Source organism: Symphalangus syndactylus, chromosome 11 (assembly GCF_028878055.3).
Source record: "Symphalangus syndactylus isolate Jambi chromosome 11, NHGRI_mSymSyn1-v2.1_pri, whole genome shotgun sequence".
NCBI classification, from domain to species: domain Eukaryota; kingdom Metazoa; phylum Chordata; class Mammalia; order Primates; family Hylobatidae; genus Symphalangus; species Symphalangus syndactylus.
The window spans coordinates 120,561,678-120,582,868 of record NC_072433.2 but is presented as its reverse complement, the minus strand read 5'-3'; the positions used below and the strand labels follow the sequence as shown (position 1 = coordinate 120,582,868).

The following is a 21,191-nucleotide window of genomic DNA, read 5'->3' as shown; positions in this document are numbered from 1 at the left end:
GCCGAGACCACGCCACTGCACTCCAGCCTGGGTGACAGAGCGAGACCCTGTCTCAAAAAAACGAAAAAAACTCTCACATGCCTACCTGGTAGCACAAGTTCTTTTACATCTTCCTGCAGCATTTCTCTCTGCATTAGATGCATGAACCAAGCACCACAGATGTTTTACGTGCACCAAGGAAGGGTGTGGAAGAGGCTCTGCACTTTCCTGACACTTATCAAACGTAGAGCTTCTCTGAAAGGTCTGAAGTAAGCAGAGTAATAAACACAAACAACACATTACTCTTTGTGGCAAGAGACACAAAGCCACTGAGTTGGCTGGTTGCAATGGAACAATAGACCAGTAAAGGACTGTTCTTCACAGAGCAGAATGTTAGCTTTCTCTTGGTGCTAGTACTGAGACTGCCCAGCAGGTTAGTTAGCTTGTCCCAGAGAAAAAGTCCGTTTCACTGTCACTTCAGAGCCCCTATACCTATGTGACATTCTCAGAATGAATGTCCTTGATTATAATAGGAGACTAGGAGTCTGTGCATTTAGAGTACCTCTACTGCTTTTGGGAAAACAGTCCATGTCTTAGTAATTACAAATGGATGGTGGTGTCTTATATAGGAAGAGCTCTTCATTTAAATAGCACCAAAGTCAGGTAAAATTTCTTAGTTCTCCCTGACAGTCAGCCGAGAGGCCAGAACAGGGCAAAACACACCTTTGCTCAACAACACCTGGAAGGAAGGGTTGGCAAGGGCTTCCTGTAATATGTTTCTGGAGATATTAGAATTCAGGACTTCTGTCACTAAAACAGGTATGTTTTAGACACACGTTATAAAGATGTAGAGCAGCTGAAATCAAATCAGACAACTGTAAGTGCCCTTCATTATTGGCTTAGCAAAGAACAATAGAACTGAGGAATAAATCATTTTCTATTTGTATAAAAAAATGGTAAAGCTGTTGCTACTTGCCAGCTTTTCTTTTTGCCTTTTGCTGATAGATGGCACTTTTTTTGCTGGCACTGTTATCAACTTTATTAATAGATCTAAAAGTACTGACAATTTTTCAAGCCACAAAAGGTTTAAAAATCTTTGGAACTTCTTGTCATACTTCTGGTTTTCTGCTTTCCTGAGGCCGTTGTCCCGTAGAGTACTGTCAATACAGCGTTGAGAAGTGAATGGGAGTTAAACTAGCTCCCTAATATGCCATCAGTGGCTTCCAGTCCATTTCCTTGAGTGGTCTAATCTTGGGCTTTGGGGAGATTACTTAGAGATTTATACAGGTGGGTAGTGAAATTTGCCTAGGGATTTGAGTTGTACTTTTTAGTATTACAGATTTTAGCTAACTCCAGAGAAAATGTGAAAGAGAAACATTGGTTCAAGACCGACAGCCCTCAACGAAGAATTATCTTCATAAGCTTGCTTTCTTCCTATTTCTCAGAGTTCCAGGCCAATGTCAGACCTTCCGTGGCTCTGGACAATGTTAATAGTTCATGAATGAGCTACAAAAATTCCTGATGGGCCAGGCACCATGGCTCACGCCTGTCATCCCAGCACTTTGGGAGGCCAAGGCGGGCAGATCACAGAGTCAGGAGATCGACACCATCCTGGTCTAAATCGGTGAAACCACGTCTCTACTAAAAATACAAAAAATTAGCCGGGCGTGGTGGCGGGCGCCTATGGTCCCAGCTACTCGGGAGGCTGAGGTGGGAGAATGGCGTGAACCCGGGAGGCGGAGCTTGCAGTGAGCCGAGATCGCGCCACTGCACTCCAGCCTGGGCGACATTGCTGTCTCAAAAAAAAAAAAAAAAAAATTCCTGATGGATGCAGTCATGTGAGCCTATAGTCTCAGCTACTTAGGAAACTGAGGCAGGAGGATTGCTTGAGCCCAGGAGTTCGGGACCAGTCTGGGCAACATAGCAAGACTCTATTTCTTTAAAAAAAAAAAATTGTAAAGGTCCGTTCCTACATTGTAAGCAGATGACAAATACTAAGGAAACTGCATATCTCTGCCAGAGAATTTTTGTTCCAAATAAGTTGCATTTTAGTGATTATGCAGGCTATTAGATGGAAGGCATAGACTTAATCCAGCCTTCACTTGTTGAAGTTTGGATTAAAGGTCAGTGGTGCTTCTGTACACATGTTAACCCTATCCTTGCTGGTCCACTTTTGGTACTGGTCTGTCAGTTCAAGTGTAGTGTTGAATATTTTGTTATGAGAAAAATAGTGTTTGGGTAAGTCCATTGTCAAATAATGAGGATTTAATTCATTAAAAATGTAGTAGATTGGGCATAGTGGCTCACACCTGTAATCCCAGCACGTTGAGAGGCCAAAGTGGGATGATTGGGGCCAGGAGTTCGAGACCAGCCTGGGCAAAATAGCAAGATCCCCGTGTGTACAAAGATGTTTTTTAAATTATCTGGGTTTGGTGACATATGTCTATAGTCCCAGCTACTTGGACTTAAATCTAGCACCAAGCAAGGTGGAAAAGACAGTAGTCTGGGCGTGAAAAGCACTGAGTACTAACCCCAAGTCTCCTGCTGTAAACTTGGGCGGGTTTCTTTACCTTTTGGAGTTTAGTTGACTGATCTATAAAATAAGGAGATTAGACTAAACATGCCTTCAGCTCTTCTTCTTTTGTGCGCTCATAATATGTGGTTACAGTTTGCCTGTATGTTGATCTGTCCTCCACTAGATTTTTGTTTTGAAGCCGAAAATTAAGCTTTGTTTATTTTTATATCCCCATTCTGAGCACAGTGTCTGGTAGAGAGTAAGTTCTCAGTAATCTCTGTTGAATGAATACAATGAATGAATGACTCTGAATTCCTTTCCAAACCTAAAATTCTATTCTGTGAGACAGCTGGGTACCTGGGGATGATTTTAAAGATCACCAGGAAAGATCTTCTACCATCCTTCACAAACAGTTGGTAAGCCCTGTCAGCCTTTCCACTTGGCAAGTTACTCTCCCAGCTCCTTTCCAGTACCTCTTTTAAACAAACAGCAGGATCCCAGGCATTGCTGAGAGTGGTCAGATAGAACAGTGCTCTTGCTACAAAATAAATCGGTTGGACAAATCCAAGTCAGTGCTGATGGACATGGAGCATAGTAAACAAGTTACCGTAATATCTCTATGACAGACTCAACAGGATGAAGTTTATTGTTTAGTTAATATGACATTTTTGTTAAAATTACATTTCTTTTGCTAAAGAGAAGCAGAATAAGTTCTAGAAAATTTTCATTATAAACTTTGAACCTAGAAAGGAAAAAGATGACTTGTCATTTTACATTCTGGGTCTCTTTTACTTTTCTGAGTTTCTTAATCAAGGTCTTGGTTGGTGTCTGGTGTTATGATAGGTCTTGGTCTGGCATGGTGGGAAGGGAGTTGAAGATAATTGCTGATTGATGGATAACTGAACAAAATATGCAAGAAAGATAAGCTTGGAAAATAAGTGTCTCTTTCACCAGTATGAGCTGCACTCAGCCACTCTCTCTTATGGCACGGAAGCTGGCTGGTGAGAGCAAAGTCCACACTCCTTGAACAGGATTAGTCTTTACATCAAATTTATGGTAGTAAGGTCAACAAAGTCATGTGATGTTCAGGAGGAGGTGGTTGCAATGCCATTGTGACATTGGAAACATCTTGGTAATAACATTCCAGAGTGCCTCAGCATAACATTTGGATGTAATCTGGGTGAGCAAATGCATGGTGCATTTCTTTGAACTTTGACTTGCAACAGGTGGGTGAGGAGTCTCTTGACTCAATGAAGTACTGTTGTCTGGAGAGTGGTCTGTTAAAGCAGACTTTCTGGCAGTACCTTGCCCTACGGCTTAGGATAAAGAACAAAGAAACCAGTGGTTCTGTTGGTCTGGAACTGGATTGGGTTTTTTTTTTTTTTTTTTTTTTTTTGAGATGGAGTCTTGCCCTGTCACCCAGGCTGGAGTGCAGTGGCGTGATCTCAGCTCACTGCAAGCTCCGCCTCCCGGGTTCATGCCATTCTCCTGCCTCAGCCTCCCGAGTAGCTGGGACTACAGGCGTCCGCCACCACGCCCGGCTAATTTTTTGTATTTTTAGTAGAGACGAGGTTTCACCGTGTTAGCCAGGATGGTCTCGATCTCCTGACCTCGTGATCCGCCCACCTTGGCCTCCCAAAGTGCTGGGATTACAGGTGTGAGCCACAGCACCGGCTGGATTGGTTCTTGATGAAAACAAATCTCCAAGGGAATTCTGACTTCCCCATTCTACAGTTTTCCAATATACACAGTTGCCAGATGCCTGGAGAGCCAGTGCTGATTTGTCCCCTGCTAGCCATAGTTCTCAGAGGGAGGTGCGTGGCTGAAGTAGGCTTTCCTGTGTTCTTTCTCAGAATAGGGTCAGCGGCCCCTGCCCAGAGACTGATTCTCTCCCGCCTGGGCTTCCTGAAAGCCTGGTTGTTGTACCTTCGTGGCAGAGAAAGGGGCAAGATCACAGTAAATCTGCCTTTCTGAAAGCTGTGCTGAAATGACGCCAGGATTAGGACACTGAAACCCCTCTCAGGGTGGGAGGGTGAGTGGGAGGGCTGAGAACCCTGAGGGAGCCCACAACCAGGTTCTAGGAAGAAGCTGCTGGTCTCCTGGTTATGATGAACCCCCTGTGTGTTCTGGCTGTTGCTATCAGTGTGTCATTCACTTTGATTTAGCCTCAAATAAAAGACAGATCATTTTGCTTTAGAGACTGTCACATTAGGACATCTTACACCTTGTTAATGACCCAGTGAAAGGAGAGCTGGAAGCCTTCCCCAAAAGCATAATAGCACAGGTGACATTTTACTGATGTTTAATGGTGAGCAAGGCAAAGGGGTATTATGGTTTTTTTCCTTTTCTGGAAACCTTCTCACTGCTGTGCATCAAAAAATCAAGTTTCTCATAGACTTCTCAAAGTAATTCGTCAAAAAGATGGCCCAACCCAGGAATACCACTGGGGCTGTAGGCTGAAGGGGAGAGGTGGCATACATAGCCTGTGGTGCTGCCCAAATTAAATGGGGAACCCTGGGCTGTTGAGAGCTGATGGGAGAATGAAAGTGAATTGTTCCCCTTAAAATCTCCAGTGTAGAAGTGCTCTAAAAAATACTTTGTTCTACAAAGATCTGATTCTCTTCCATGAGTTGGTTCTGTAATCCAGGTGACATTGTTGACTTAATTGAGTGCTCACTGTTCGCAGAACTCTATCAATGGGTAGAGAGGTTTGGAGACACAGGGACTTAAATAGCCACAGAAAGATAAAGATTACCCGAGGAAAATAATTTTTCTCCTAAAAGCCTTAGTTAGAGTCCCCTCAAAGCAGAACGTAAGACAAGGATTTTGAGTGCAGGGAGTTTATTTGGGAAGTGATCCCAGGAAGCAGGTGTGAGTGGTGGAAAGAATGAGACAAGGAAGGAGGAAAAGTCAATATAAGAGTACAATGCCAAGGCCATGAGGGCTTGATGCCACCAGAACTTCTGAGAAGCATTCCACCTCCTACAACTACCTTGTGAGGGTAGGAGGCTGGCCATTTAACCACCAGCTTTTGTGTTCCTTCAGGCTAGCCCCAGTGGCTTGAGCTCCACCACCTGTCCGGGCAGTACTTGTGGCATGCAGGCAGGCTCAGAGGAGACCCTGCAGCCAGAAATGGAAAGTCCTCAGGCATATGCTTTTGTTGGGGTGTTGTCAACAGTGAGTCTGCACTTGCCCAGAACCATTTAGTGCAGCTGCAGCTGAAATAAGAGTTCACAAGCATCTAAAGAAAAGATCAATGTTCCCATATGAAAAGAACTGGTATGATAGAAATACCACCAGGGGCACCTAATCCAGAGGTTAGGGAAGGCTTCCTGGAGGAAGTGGTTTTAAAGCTGAGATAAGGCTTAATATGGTGGCTCGTGCCTATAATCCCAGTACTTCGGGAGGCCAAGGCAGGAGGATTGCTTGAGTCCAAGAGTTTGAGACCAGCCTTGGGCAACATAGCAAGACCCTGTCTCTACAAAACATAAAAAAGATAGTTGAACGTGGTGGCACACACCTGTAGTCTCTGCAACTCAGGAGACTGAGGTGGGAGGATCACTTGACCCAGGGAGGTTGAGGCTGTAGTAAGCTGTGGTTTCACTGCTGTACTCTAGCCTGGGTAACAGAGTGATAACCTGTCTCTAAAAAAGTAAATACATAAAAATTTATTTTAATTATTATGTTTTAAAAAGGGGTCAGTGGGCCTCGGCGCAGCGGCTCACACCTGTAATCCCAGCACTTTGGGAGGCCGAGGTGGGCAGATCACCCAAGATCAGGAGTTTGAGAACAGCCTGCCCAACATGACAAAACCCTGTCTCTACTAAAAATACAAAAAATTAGGCAGGTGTGGTGGCAGGCGCCTGTAATCCCGGCTACTTGGGGGACTGAGACAGGAGAATCGCTTGAACCCGGGAGGCAGAGGTTGCAGTGAGCCGAGATCACACCAATGCACTCCAGCCTGGGCAACAAGAGAGAAACTCTGTCTCAAAAAATAAAAATAAATAAAAATAAAAAGGGGTCAGTGAAGAGACATTTAAGCAGAAAGACATGATAAGCTTTGTGTTTTGGAAAATTCAGTCTAATTACAGCATGTCAGTAGATACCAGGATAGGGCCATTGAGTGAGGATGGGGAAAAACAGGTCAGGGAGACCAGTAAAGAGGCTGTTCAATTATCCAGGTGATATAAAAATGAGAAGTCGGGCAGTAGCAGTAAGGAAGATGAGAAGGAAAAAGATTTGAGACACAGTAAGTTTCCATATCCCCACTCATGCTCCGTTCCTGGTAAAATGGTGAAAGAGAAAGAGTGTGTGTGTGTGCGTGCGCTCACGCGCACATATGACATTATAAGGGTTGAGTTGTCTGGAAAACAGTGCTTAGAAGATGTGAATTGAAAGCTCATAAAGAGCTATTTGGAGTTCTCTTAAGCAAACTGGGAAGTAAAGTAACTAATGAGAAAATCTCTCAAGTCACTTCTCATCTGGAGGCGAGATAGCGCAGTGCACCACTCTGAGAGTTGAGAGAGAGATCTTGCTTTGTCCCGGATCTGCATTGTCTATTGCTTTGACCCTTGTTTTATCATTTAACCTCTCTGAACTTTGTTTATTTGTCCAACTTAATACAACAATGATGAAGCTTGCCCAGCCTATTCTGAGTTGATCTTAAGCTCAGCATGTACTGGCGTGTGACACAAACAGGGAAGCTGACATCCTCTCTACTAAAGTTAATAGAATGAGAATGTTTAGGGTCGTTGTTCAGTCCCAGCAGTCTGGTGTTCAGTGTGGACGTTGGCCTGTTGGCTCACCCCAGGCACAGGGGTGAGTAGTCGTTCACCTTGCTGTGCGGCAGGGACGTGGGGTTTCGGAATGGGTTAGGGTGATACTAGGTTATTTCGAAGATGATCCCTTCCAACTCTGAGACTGGGTCCTGTGTCACAGGCCTTAGTGAGAGTTAGATGAGATCATGGTTACAAAAGCACTTGGAGAGCAAACATTCTAGACAAGTAAAGGTATTATTATCAGTAGACCATGTGACATTAGCTCATAGTTTTTAAAAAATGTTTAACTTTCTTGCATATCCCCATGAGGCTGAAAATAACTTCCAAGTTCCTACATGCTGGTAGATGATTTCGTTTCATTTCATAAAGAGACCAAACCTTCCCTCATACCATCTTACCTGCATTTTGCTTTTCTTATTTTATCTCATATGTTTAACAATGACTGGAAACATTTGACCTGCCAAGACTTGAATTTGGGCATCTGGGGTTTCTCCCACTGTCCATGATAGCATCACCAGCAAGTGGAGCACAGGCTGTACATTCCCCGTGTGAGCGTTCGGAGTGAGGAATGTTCTCCACCTCCTGGAAAAAACCAGGGCTCAACTCACAGGAGTTGAAAGGAAACTGATTTTAGAACCCTCTTACAGTACTGTGACTTTTCACTCATCAGTGTTGGGAACTGGTTCTCTTTCTCTTAAAAGAACCCCCTGGGGCTTTAAGCTTAAACGATGAGAGTGACTCAGAGTAGCTCATGCTTATTGCACCTTGACGCTGTGCCAAATGCTGTTTTAGCCCTTTACGTGTAAGATACACCACAGCCTGTGAGTAAGCATTTGCTTTGTAGATTAGGAAACCAAGGAACATGCAGTAAATAACTGGCCTAGAGTCACACAGTTAAGCTGGAAGTTGGACCTTGGCATGTGACTCCAAAGCCCTGCCTGAAGCGCTGCTCCTCCCCTCCTTGCAAGCAGAGACCTGCCACACAGAGCCCACAGAGGTCTGAAGGAGGCAGGATTTCCTGTTCGCAGGTCAGGAGAGCAGACAGTGGTGTTAAGCAGGAAAAGCACATTAGAGTTCCAGTTTACTTACAGTGCCCTCCACACCAGGAAGGAAATGCCCCAAATATGAACATGGCTTCCACTAAGGTAAATGGCTCCAATCTAGGGGATTCCCATTTGCATCAAAAAAACTGTTAATCTAGAGATCAGAGTTTTTACCTGCTACATCTTTCATATTTTCTTTCCTTAGGTTAAAAAGATCAAGTGGCATGAGCAGCCTTTTGGGGAAAATTGGTGCCAAGAAGCAGAAAATGAGCACCCTTGAGAAGTCCAAACTGGACTGGGAGAACTTCAAGGAGGAAGAGGGAATTGGTGAAGAACTGGCTATCCATAATCGAGGGAAAGAGGGGTAAGAAGAAGTAGGTTATATGCCTTGGAAAATCCTCAGAACCCTGAAATCAAATGATTTATTGGAGACAAACTGCCCACTGTAAGCAAGCAGGAGCTTTTCATGATGGAACTAAAAATGTGAGCACTTTGGTTTGTCAGTAAGGCTCTGTTCCAGTGTGGGGCAGGGCCTGTCACTGGGAAGGCCACTGCGGGTGGAGGGAAGGCGGGGCATATGAGGAGTACTCTCAGGGCCAGTCATGTCTGCCAAGCTAAATTTGCTGAATTACAGCTCCAATGAACTGTAAGTTGCCTAGTGGTTGGATCTGGCCCACGGTAGCAGCCTTGGCCTTATCTGAATCATTTTTCCTTCTGAGAAGCCAAACTAGTTCAAATCCATCAAAAACTGAGCCAATGGAATGCCTAGATGTTGCATTATTGTGAATTTTTTTTTGTCTGTGTCATTATGGCCCAGGGTGGGGCTTTACCCTTGGCTATAGCCTGTGTGATAGGCCACGCCCTCAGACAGCACCCCAGGCCATCACTTGCACCTCTTTCTCTTTGCTGTGGAATACAAAGAGGATGTTCATAACCTATGTATTCAGTTGTAAAAAGGGTCCTTTCCTTGTCATATTTGTCTTACTGGTGATTAAACAAAAAATCAAGAAAGAAATGGTGGCCAGGCATGGTGGTTCACACCTGTAATCACGGCACTTTCGGAGGCCGAGGCGGGCAGATCACTTGAGGTCAGGAGTTCGAGACCAGCCTAGCCAACCTGGCAAAACCCCATCCTACTAAAAATACAAGAATTAGCCAGGCATAGTGGTGCACGCTTGTAATCCCAGTTACTTGGGAGGCTGGGGCAGGAGGATCACTTGAACCCGGTAGGTGGAGGTTGCAGTGAGCCAAGATTGAACCACTGCACTCCAGCCTGGGTGACAGAGCAAGACTCTGTCTCAAGAAAGTAAGAGAGAGAGAGAGAGAGAAAGGAAAAGAAAAGAAAGAAAAGGTGTTCATAAGTACTTACGGACCTCAGGAGGCACTAAGGAAGTTACCACAGAAATGGCTTCATGGCTCAAAATCAACAGTCCTCACCCCTAGCCATGAAAGGAAATGTTGAGTGTCCCACCAGAGAGCCCTGGCTGCTCGGCAGCTCTGCTGCTTACCAGTAAGCTCTTCTCCACCAGCATACTGGACACCTCTGAGGCTCAGCTCCTTTACCAATACAACTGGGATAATGATACCATCCTCACTATGTGGTTGTGATAATCTCATGAGATAATATATGTATTGCTTACGTATATGTAATATACATAAAGCACTTTACAGAACACCTGTCACATAAAGGCTTGCATTAAGTCCAAGTCATTCAAGTTTTTTTTAAGAGACAGGGTCTCATTATGTTGCCCAGGCTGGTCTCAAACTTTTGGGCTCAAATGATCCTCCTGCCTCGGCCTCCTGTGTAGCTAGGACTACAGGGGCACACCCCTGCACCCAGCTCATTCAGGTTATTAATGACAGGCAAAGGATTTATTTGGGGGGGTCATATTTCTAAATTAGGCTTCAAGATTATCTAAATGAACCTGGAAGCTGACCAGTATGGTTTTTTTTTTCCTAAACATTTATTTATGTATTTATTTATTGGGAGACGGAGTCTCACCCTGTCACCCAGGCTGGAGTGCAATGGCATGACCTTGGCTCACTGCAGCCTCTGCCTGCCGGGTTCAAGCGATTCTTCTGCCTCAGCCTCCCCAGTAGCTGGGATTACAGGCACGCGCCTACACGCCCAACTAATTTTTGTATTTTTAGTAGAGATGGGGTTTCACCGTGTTGGGCAGGCTAGTCTCAAACTCCTGGCGTCGTGATCCACCCGCCTCGGCCCCCCAAAGTTCTGGGATTACAGGCGTGAGCCACCATGCCCAGCCCAAAAAAAAACATTTTAAACAGCTTCCTGAGCTGTTTAACTAGCAGACTTCTAGATCAGTCTAAGCTGGAATGCTACAGGACAGGGAGAGGGAGCCAGAGTGATCAGGGGAAGACCCCGGATGAAGTGCAGTGTTGTCTCTTCACGAGTGGCAGCTCTGACATGCGCCCCATACTTCTCCATTCAGATTCAGCTCCACTAACTCGCAGCTCCGTCCTGTTCTCCACTCTTGCACAGTGATCTGAGACAGCAGAGGAACTATCAGTGTGTGCTACACATTATTGCTTCTCTGAATATTGATTATATGAGTTGGACAGTGTTCACTCTGCTTTGAGTTAATAGAAGTCTTAGAAAAGTAAGGAGTGCTGGGAGCAGTGGCTCACTCCTGCAATCCCAGCACTTTGGGAGGCCAAGGCAGGAGGATTGCTTGAGCTCAGGACCAGCCTGGGCAACATAGCAAGACCTTGCCTCTACTAAAAATCAAAAACATTAGTTGGGCGTGGTACACACCTGTAGTCCCAGTTACTTGGGAGGCTTAGGCGTGAGGATCGCTCACCTCCAGAAGATTGAGGCTGCAGTGAGCTCTGATCGCACCAGTGCATTCCAGCCTGGGCGAAAGAGTGAGACCCTGTCCCAAAAAATAAAAATTTTCAATTAAAAAAAAAGTAAGGAGTGGTGCTGTTAAAGATAGGAAGAGTTAACAAAATGTAGACTGGAAGAGAAAACAAGATTAAAAAGAACATCTGCCTAGTGAGAACTTTTCAGGCAGTGCAAAGTCACATAACTGGGTTAGGGAACAACTAACTAATATCATCCTCCTTTATGCTCTGCTTTTCCCTCCTTTGCTTGAGGCTTCTCCCCTCATTCGCCCAGCCAGATTCCACAGATGTGATGCTTCCAGTGCAGATCTACTGTCTCTGTGCTCTGCCTCAGCCCTTCTCACCTGCCTTCTTCAGTGCCCAGCCCCACATCTCCACTCACTATCCTTTTCTGGCTCCTGCAGATGGATTAAAGGAGCCCAGCCCCTAGGCCAGCGAAGGGACTGGTGCTCTGTTCCTCACCTTGGCTGAGCATGAGAATCCTCTGGTGACATTTTCCAAAGTTCAGGTGACCACCTCTGTACAGAGCTGCTGAATCAAGAGTCTAGAACAGGTAGGTCACAAATATCTGCATCTTTAAATTTTACTTCTCAGGTGATTCTCATGCACAGCCAAGGTTGAGAATCACTAGACCACAGGTTCAAAATTCTAGAGGCATAAGACAGGTACAGTGACACGCACCCGTAGTCCCAGCTACTCACTGCACTCCAGCCTGGATAACAGAGAAAGACCCTGTCTCTTTACAAAAAAAAAAAAAAAAAAAAAAGACACAACAAAACTCTAATGTTGAGAAAAAAGAAACTTAAAGCAAGGAAATGAAGACACAGACACAGGCTCTGGGCAGGCTGTCACCTGAGTGAGCTGCAGGTTTTTGGGGAAGAATTACACAGGCACCTCCTCCAGGCTCCAGCCTTCTACTTCTAACCAAGTCAGAGCCACACGAGCACTTGTTTTATAATGATTCATTGCCCTTGCCCAGTTCATGCACTCTTCTGTATTTATATTATGTTTTACAATAAACAATTCAAATCTTGGCTCTTCCCATACCATAGGTACTAGCCCCATTTTCCTCATATATAAAGTACAAACATTTTAATATACCTCTCGTGATTATTGCGGGAATTAAATAAGTAGAGGAAAGGCTGGGCATGTTTATCAATAGGAGTCCTCTCCCTTTTCCATGAGTCCTGTGCTCGCTTTTCTTCTCCCACCTGCCGTTACTGACCACCACGCCTCGGGCCTTACTGGAAAGCTAGATGCTTTATTCCTTTAAGTTTCTTCCTGATGTGTTCCTGCCAACTCTTCAGGAATATTTTCCACAGTGGTGGGAAGTAGAGCTTGGTGGCATCTCCTCCCAGAATCCCTGGCTGGCTTTTTTTCCTTCCCTGGGCCTTTAAACTTGGGAAATCCCAGGGCTGGGCCCTAGGCAGTCATGTCTTCCTCCCCAGGAAAGCTCACTAGTTGCAAGTTGCAGCTACCATTCTCTACCGAAGACTCAAAAAAAAAAAAAAGTATCCCCTGCCCTGACCATTCCACTGAGCTCCAGGCTTACATTTCAGCTGTTAGTTGACATCTCCTTCTGGTTGTCCAAGACACATCAAACTTAACTTTCAAAACCAAATACTTGCTTTCCCTTCATAAACAGAACCCTCATTCCTCAGAATTCTTAGAAAATGGCACATCACTGTCTACCCTACTGTTAAAAGAAAAACTTGGGGCCAGGCATGGTGGCTCACGCCTGTAATCCCAACACTTTGGGAGGCCGAGGCAGGCAGATAACCTGAGGTCAGGAGTTTGAGACCAGCCTGGCCCACATGGTGAAACCCCGTCTCTACTGAAATACAAAAATTAGCCGGGCGTGGTGGTGGGCACCTGTAATCCCAGCTTCTTGGGAGGCTGAGGCTAGAGAATTGCTTGAACCCGGGAGGCGGAGGTTGCAATGAGCCGAGATCATGCCGTTGCACTCCAGCCTGGGCAACAAGAGCGAAACTCTGTCTCAAAAAAAAGAAAAACTTGGGCTTCATCCTTGATTTCCTGTCTTTCCACCAACATCCCACAAGTCCAATTGATGGTTTCATCACAAAATACTTCAGCTTATTTCTATTCGTGCAGCCCCACTACCACCACCCCAGTACAGGCCGCAGACATCTGCTCCGCTCCCTGCTTCTACCTCTGTACCCGTTCATCCATTCTCCATCCAGCAGCGGAAGCAGTCATTTAAAAATACCATTTTTCATCTCTTCCCTGCGGAACACTCCCCGGTGGCCCTTCAAATCAGTGTTAACCAGGCCCTCCCCGAGCTGTTCCCTGCCTACCTCTGTCCCCTTCTCCCCCAGCTCGCTGCAGCCCAGCCTCACTGTCTCTGTGTAGTGCTCTTCCCCCAGGAGGCTCTGGTTTGTCATCCAGGGCTCTATGCGGATGGCATTCTAGAGTACCCCCACCCAAGGAACCCTCAGTCACATTACCCTGTTTGATTTTCTCCATGACACTATCATCTGATGCATGTTGTCATGTTTTGTTCATCTATGGTAAGCCCCTGAGGGCAACATCTTGTTCCCTATTCTGTTACCAGCCCAGAGCAGGTGCTGCACCATGGCAGTGTCTAAACACCCATCCCATTAGCTAGCAGATAGTCATGGCTTTTGTTTGGCGGTCTAGTAGGATTAGAATTTTTTTTTTTTTTTTTTTTCGAGACGGAGTCTCGCTGTGTCCCCCAGGCTGGAGTGCAGTAGTGCGATCTCAGCTCACTGCAAACTCTGCCTTCCGGGTTCACGCCATTCTCCTGCCTCAGCCTCCCTAGTAGCTGGGACTACAGGTGCCCGCCACCACACCTGGCTAATTTTTTGTTTTTTTTTGTTTTTTGTTTTGTTTTGTTTTTTGTTTTTTTTGTTTTTTGTTTTTTTTAGTAGAGATGGGGTTTCACCATGTTAACCAGGATGGTTTGGATCTCCCGACCACGTGATCCACCCACCTCAGCTTCCCAAAGTGCTGGGATTACAGGCGTGAGCCACCACACCCGGCCAAGTAGGATTAGAATTAATCACCCAGAAAAGAAGAGCATAATATGTCAGAATGATGTTTCCATCCAGGCGTCATTTCAGTCAGCAGAGTTGGTTGAAGTGCCTGTACCAGAGACAGTCATCTGTCCAGCAAAGAATTGCTGCTTTTCTTCTGAGCTCCAGACTCCCAGGGCCCAGTACAGCATTCCAGGATCAGCCCTGCAGTCCTGTAACCCATTACACAGGTTTCTTGGTGGTGATCAGCAGCGGCAGCTTGGCATCTAGCAGTGCTAAGGCGGGGGCAAACTGACTTGGGGGAGGAATCCATGCGTAGAGAAGAGAAACGCTGGCTAGTGCCAGCTGCTGCTGTCTGACCAATCAATTGAAGGTTACAATTGGAGACCAGGTGTTTTTGTGAGTTGGAGAGGCATGAAGGAGGGACTGGAGAAAATAATTTTCTTTCTCCAAAAAAATCTATTTTCATGACCTCTCAGGGTCACTCTTTCAGAACCAGCACAACCTGGAGGTGATAGGGGAAGAAGGCAGTGGAGAAGAAACTTAATTAGAAACTGCCCTTCCAGTCTAACCCTTGAGATGTTTGCAAGTTAAATTCTGTGGAAGGGGGTAGGTGTACTATTGGGCAAACTGCTTCTTTCAATTGCATTTCTCGAGGCAGCAAAGTCCATATCTCTGTACATCATTCCCAGAGCTTTATTCTAGCCTCAGAGTGCTTCCGTAGCCCATTGCTTTGTGGTGTTGGCAAATGCATTTACCCACTTTTTGTCCTGTATCTGTGCTGCCTTGAATGCTCACTTGGGGAACAGAATGCTGGCTTTGTCTGGGCAGCATGATAGTAATGCAGCTTTGGAGTGTCCTCAGTGACTGCCTCAGGTTTCCCTGCACTTCCCTGTGCTCTCCCTCTTCCTGACCAGCGGTGCAGGAGGCATCTGAGGGACTTCAGCCAGGGTGACCACGTCGGGTCAGCGCTCCGTTGGGCCTTACCACCCTCAAAGGCCCTCTGTCCTCCTGCAGGGTGGGTTCTAGATACAGGTTGAATATCCCTTATCTGAAATGCTCGGGACTGGAAGTGTTTTGGATTTCAGACCGTTTTCAATTTTGAAATATTTGCTTTCACATCATCAGCAATCTTGGGGATGGGACCTAAGTCTAAACAAACACAGAATTCATTTGTTTTATATGTACCTTATACACAAAGCCTGGAGGTAATTTTATGCAGTATTTTAAATAATTTTGTGCTTGAAACAAAGTTTGTGTACGTTGAACCATCAGAAAGCAAAGACGTCAGGTGTGGAATTTTCCACTTGTGTCTTGTCAGTGCTTTAAAAGTTTCTGATTTTGGAGGACTTCAGATTTCAGATTTTTGGATTTGGGATGCTCGCCTTGTACTGACATGTTCCCTAGTAGCATTTTCTACCCTTCTCTTGTCCTCTTCTTCCATTTCTCCCTCCCTTTTCATTGGCCTAGATCTCAGGGAAATTGGTGACAGATAAATAATTTGGGTTGGAAGATTCAAAAGATGTCAGAGCCTGTTGTGCCTAACCTGGTTCTAAAAGGAAAAACTAGAAAATCCCTTAGGTTCTTAGCATATTTTATTAAAGAAAGTGAAGAGCCTCTTAAATGGGCCACAGAAGGCAATGGGAGCAGAAAGGGATGAGGCACCCCCCACCACTGGGCTTCTCTGTGGACTGGGCTGAGTCATGCTGGGCCCCCAAAAGGGCTGCACACAGGCCAGAAAAGCACCCGGATACATCAAGAGCAAGAGCCTTGATTCCCATTGCACTTTTCCTCAGGTGGGTCTGTTCTGGGACCGTGACCCACTTAAAGTGCATGAAAATGTCCTGAGTCTCAGTGGCCACCTTTGAGGAGGTGGCCTTCCTAATGAGCCCATCCTCCTTCAGGGACATTTAGTCTCTTGGTCTCTGTTCCAGTTGCCCTGGGTTTTGAGGTTCTGTAGAGGTAAAGTCAAGTCAGAAGAAATGTGAAGCAAGACCGGGCAGAGTGGTTCACGCCTGTAATCCCAGCACTTCGGAAGGCTGAGGCGGGCAGATCACTTGAGGCCAGGAGTTCAAGACCAGCCTGACCAACATGGCAAAACCCCATCTCTACTAAAAACACACATACACACACACACACACACACACACACACACACACACACACACACAAAAGAAATGGGAAGCAAGAACCCCAAGCCCATGACAACTCCCATAGCTATTTTTTGTTTTATTGTATACAAAGCACTTCTCACAGTTTCATTGTATTGCCAGAGGGTTATTGTAATTGTTATTCTGTTTTACAGAGAAGGAAAAAAAGGCACAGAAAATTAAGTATCTTGCCCAAAGTCACACAAAAACTAAATGTCAGAGCTACTGTCATTCTTAGCACCTTTTCTGTCTCTTGGCAGTGGGAGAGTCCATATCAAGTAGTTTTGTTCATGGTCAGCTCTTGGCAGTAAACCAAGGCCATCACAGGCATCCTGTTAGCACCTGCAGATGGCTGTGAATCGGGGAATAGTCACCAGACCTGCCTTGATGGCCTTTGTCTGGGTTGCCCTTGAGAATTCAGTTGCATCCTGCATGTGTTCCCCTCACTGCTGCCTGAGGCGTCCCTAAACCTAAACTCCGACTGCACCTGCCTGTTTAACACCCAACCTGGGCTTCACTCTTGATAGTCTCAAAGTCAGCTGGACCCAACACAGCTTCTGGAAACGTGCAGGACCTTTATTCATACCCAGTTAGCATCCTCATTTAAGTGTCACTTCTTATTTACAGGAAAGTCAGGGCTGGGCCTGATGGCTCTCACCTGTAATCCTAGCACTTGGGAGGCCAAGGTGGGAGGATCGCTTGAGCCCAGGAGTTTGAGACCAGCGTGGGCAACGTGGAGAGACCCTATCTTTACAAAAGATTTAAAATTAGCCAGGTGTGGTGGTGTGTGCCTGTGGTCCCAGCTATCTGAGAGGCTGAAGCAGGAGGATTGTTTGAGCCTGAGAGGTCAAGGCTGCAGTGAACTGTGTTTGCACCACTGCACTCCAGCCTGAGCCACAAAGCAAGACCCTGTCTCAAAAAAATAAAGTCAGGAAGAAAGACCCCAAATGCTTAAAGCCACATACTTACTCCTTCCCTCCACCTGATCTCCCAGACAGGTAGCACTGGAAGATGGCTCTTGAAACATACCCTAAATTCCTCTTACACCCCCGGGCCAACAACAGCACAGCAAGATCTCATGCTGAGGCTCACCTCTCTTTTTTCTGCTAGCACTTCCAAGGGACAGTTAAAGTGCAGTGCTGTCAAAATCCTGGTCCCCGTGGTAGTGAGCCTCCCTTGGGCTGGTGGGGCTGGAGTGGAAAGATGACCAGCTGTAGTGAACATGCTTCTGAGGCCATTTTGGTTAGCAGCCCCCCCTTGAGAATAACGGGTCTCTTAGTGGGAGGTGGGAAGTGAGTTTGTTGTTAGATGTCTACACTTACCTACCTATCTTCCCTTTTTCTCTTTTTATCTAAAGGGGTCCATGCTGTCTGCAGCTTCCCTGACTGTCAGGGACTCTGAAATGCGAATTCAACCAGGCAGCCTGTATTTTTATTTGTTAAATCTGACAACCCTGACCCCAAGGGCTTTTATCAAACCTAAGAGCAGGCCCTGTCATTGTGTTTCCAGCCATTCTGGCCTCATTGACAGTTTTGACACAGCAGCTTAGTACCTGAGCCAGACCAGGTGTTTTGGTTCCTCACTGGTGAAACCATAAGTCCAGACTTGGGCCATATACTGTCCTTAGGAGCCTGTTGGAAGCTGGCTTCCTAAAACCATGATAACAACATTACCTACCATTTTATTGAGCACCTGCTCTGTGCCCCGTGTGATGTAGACACTATTTTATTTAATCCACACAACAGTCCTTCAGAGTGGAGATGACTAGCCATTATTTATTATCATTATTACAGATTAGGAAACAGAACTAGCAAGGTTAAGTGACTTGCAGAGTCACAGACAGCAAATGACAGGACTCAAACCTCCAGCCATCTGGCCTCAGAGCCTGTACATTTCTGGCCAGCCCTCCAGAAGGGTCAGGGTAGTCAGGCCTAGCTGGAAATGAGGTAGGATGGATGGTACTTCCTAGGATGCTGTTGGAAGGGAAAGCAAGGCCCTGGACTCAGCAGGGGAACACAGGTTTCTGAACCTGGTAGCATTCTCACTATAAATGTAATGACTTTGTAATGACAGATGCATATTTTCCACAGTGCAACAAAAAAATTAGTGCAGAGATTCAATTATGTCTCCCATTTTCGGTGGCAATTTTTGCTCTCTCAATAGATTAATTAGCAGCAGAGATCTCCTCCCCCCAGGCCAATCGCGGCACACTTTATGGTGAGGAGGTGCATTAAGATGCAGCTGTGTCTCATTAAGCAGCCAGCCTGTGCTTCAGCCCTTGCTGCTTTCCTGTCCTGCCTGGAGGACAAAGGGAAAGTTTGCTGAACCCAACCAGATTAGGGAGCAGAGTGTCCACCTTTCAAGGGGATCCTTGAAAGGAGAGATCAGAGGCCCTTAACCTCATTCTCTTAGAGGCATTTAGGGGAAGAGTTCTCCTGTCAGCAGAAGCAACCTAGACCCAAACAGGGTGGAGGATACCGCAGAGAGGAGAAAAGGATGGGGGGAAGAAAAGAGCTCAAAGCAGTTAAATCGCTTCTAAAGTGTGCACTTTATGAACCTCAGCTCACTTCACCTTCAGAGCAGCCCTGTGAGGTCATTTTTACTGTCTTCTTTCCTTCATTACCACATGCCCCCTTTTCACGTTTTGATGTATGTATGCAGCAGGTGTAGCTTTCTCTTACCCACCAATTCAACACACCACTAAAGCCAAGAAATACAGCATCACCATGCTGCCGTAGAGAAAAGTGAGGCTCAAAGATGTTCATTCCTTTGCCCAGCTAATCAGTGAGCTAGAGCTAGGACTTCAACCCATGCTTGTGTAAACCGGTGTTCGTTCTTCTTCTCTTAAAGTCTTTTTAGAAAATTGCAAGATCTTCCTGCCACCCAGCCTCTAATATACTTTCCCATTGATAAGCTGTTGCCTTCCTTTTATTTTCACCATCCTTGTTTAGACCAAATGTGAGTGGTTTGGATTGTACTGGAAGAGTCATGGGTGGTCACTCTCGGCACCATTTACTGTAACTTAGTTTATCCCTGGGGGACAGGACCATGCAGGGGAGGAGTTTCTCCTCCTGGATTCTACTGACAAACACTGTTTTCATCTTCTTCTAGGTACATTGAACGGAAAGCCTTCCTCGACCGAGTGGATCACAGGCAGTTTGAAATTGAGCGAGATCTCAGGCTGAGCAAAATGAAACCTTGATGTTACGGGCAAAATCAAGAGCAGCTTAATCCTGTTTACAATGTGAGCTTTTTGTGCGTCTGTGAAATGTTTTACAGTGTTTCTTATCATCTGTTTCCCAGCAAGGTCTTTTTTTTTCTACATTGAAGTTCTGTCTATGTATCTTAATCACAAATGGTTTCATTCACTTTACTTTTAAAAATTTGTCCTTAAATGAGTAAATAAAATAAAAGTTGGTCCTGTGAGAGGATGATGAAGATGATGACCTCACTCACCTTCCCTTTATTCTGCTGCAAAGTCCCACCCAGTTCAAGACAGCACATTCCAGGTCTGTCCAGGCTGGCAGAGGTCTTGCCAGGCATGGTGAAGACAGCTGACCAACCTGGGTGTGAATTTTCTGGGGCCAAGAGGCTCTTTCTGCAGCCAGCCTTGCCCCGAAGACCTAGAGGAGGCGGCTCCCTAGAGTGACTGGAACGCCAGGCCCCTTCGCAGCTTGTTCTCATTTCCAGTTGGGCTTCTCTTCTGATCTCTCTCCTGAATGGATTCCTACTGAGGGGATGTAAGGCTGAAAATAAGGATATATTATTGCTGAATTAGCTGTTTTTTCCCTTCAGCCTTTTTCCTCTTCCCAAAGAAAAGTTAAATTCAGATATGCTCCTACTTCAATAATTCATTAATTTTTAGTTTGTCAAAGAATATTCTGAAGGATTTTCTTTTTTATACTCATAAGAAAATGTGAATTCCAAACTTCCTGCTTAGAGTCAGACATTCTTTGCAGAACAGTGGGGAGGAGAGTAAGAGAGTAACATCTTCAGTGAAGAGGGAAAGAGGGATAGAGACCATTCATATTAATAAAGCAGGAAACCCCACAACCTGCTCCTGGTGTGTGTGCCTGCATGTGCACGTGTGTTACCGAGTAACATGACAGGTTTGGGTGATGACAGGATCCCTAAGACTGCATTCCATTTCTTGCTATACCAGCTTTGTGGCCCTGACCACAGGTCATTTTTCTGTGCCTCCATTTTCTGGTCTGCAAATGGCATGAATAACACCAGTATCTCCAAGGGATAGAGTAAGCTAATGACACACCTGTCAGGTGTGAGTACTAGTTTATGGCAGATCTCCCACTCTAGGCCTCTAATGTGGTGGGAACTCATAGCAACAAAGACCCGACTGTCAACACTAGATGGTTATGGGCTATGGGCCTTATTACTCAGAAAGGTAGTTTACAAGCTAAATTTGAACACAATGTCTATTCACATCCCCTCTGATAAATAATTCTAAGTGATTATAGAGCATTTCAGGCCAGCGTCACAACAGGCGGCCTGCGAGGTCTTAGTTATGGTCCCAAATGGGACATAATAACTGAGGAAGGTGGGTGAGGTGGCTCATGCCTGTAATCCCAGCACTTTGGGAGGCCGAGGCAGGTGGATTGCTTGAGCTCAGGAGTTCAAGATCAGCCTGGGCAACATGATGAAACCCTGTCTTCACCAAAAATACAAAAAGAAATTAGCCACGCATGGTGGTGCATGCCTGTAGTCCCAGCTACTCAGGAGACTAAGGTGGGAGGATCACTTAAGCCCTGGAAGTTGAGGCTGCAGTTAGCCAAGATCGTGCCATTTCACTCCGGCCTGGGCAAAGGGAGTGAGACACTGTCTCAAAAACAA

General features: G+C 45.7%; 1 protein-coding gene across 1 annotated transcript in view; it reads left to right on the top strand.

Moving 5' to 3' along the window:
• The window catches only part of CFDP1 (craniofacial development protein 1), a 136,033-nt gene extending 116,247 nt beyond the window's left edge, over positions 1-19,786 (top strand). The window contains exons 6-7 of the mRNA XM_055299595.2: positions 8,521-8,679; positions 19,455-19,786. Coding sequence (XP_055155570.1) covers positions 8,521-8,679; positions 19,455-19,545 — 250 coding nt within the window. The 3' untranslated portion in view covers positions 19,546-19,786. The remainder of the gene's footprint in view (positions 1-8,520; positions 8,680-19,454) is intronic.
• Positions 19,787-21,191: the final 1,405 nt, after the last annotated feature.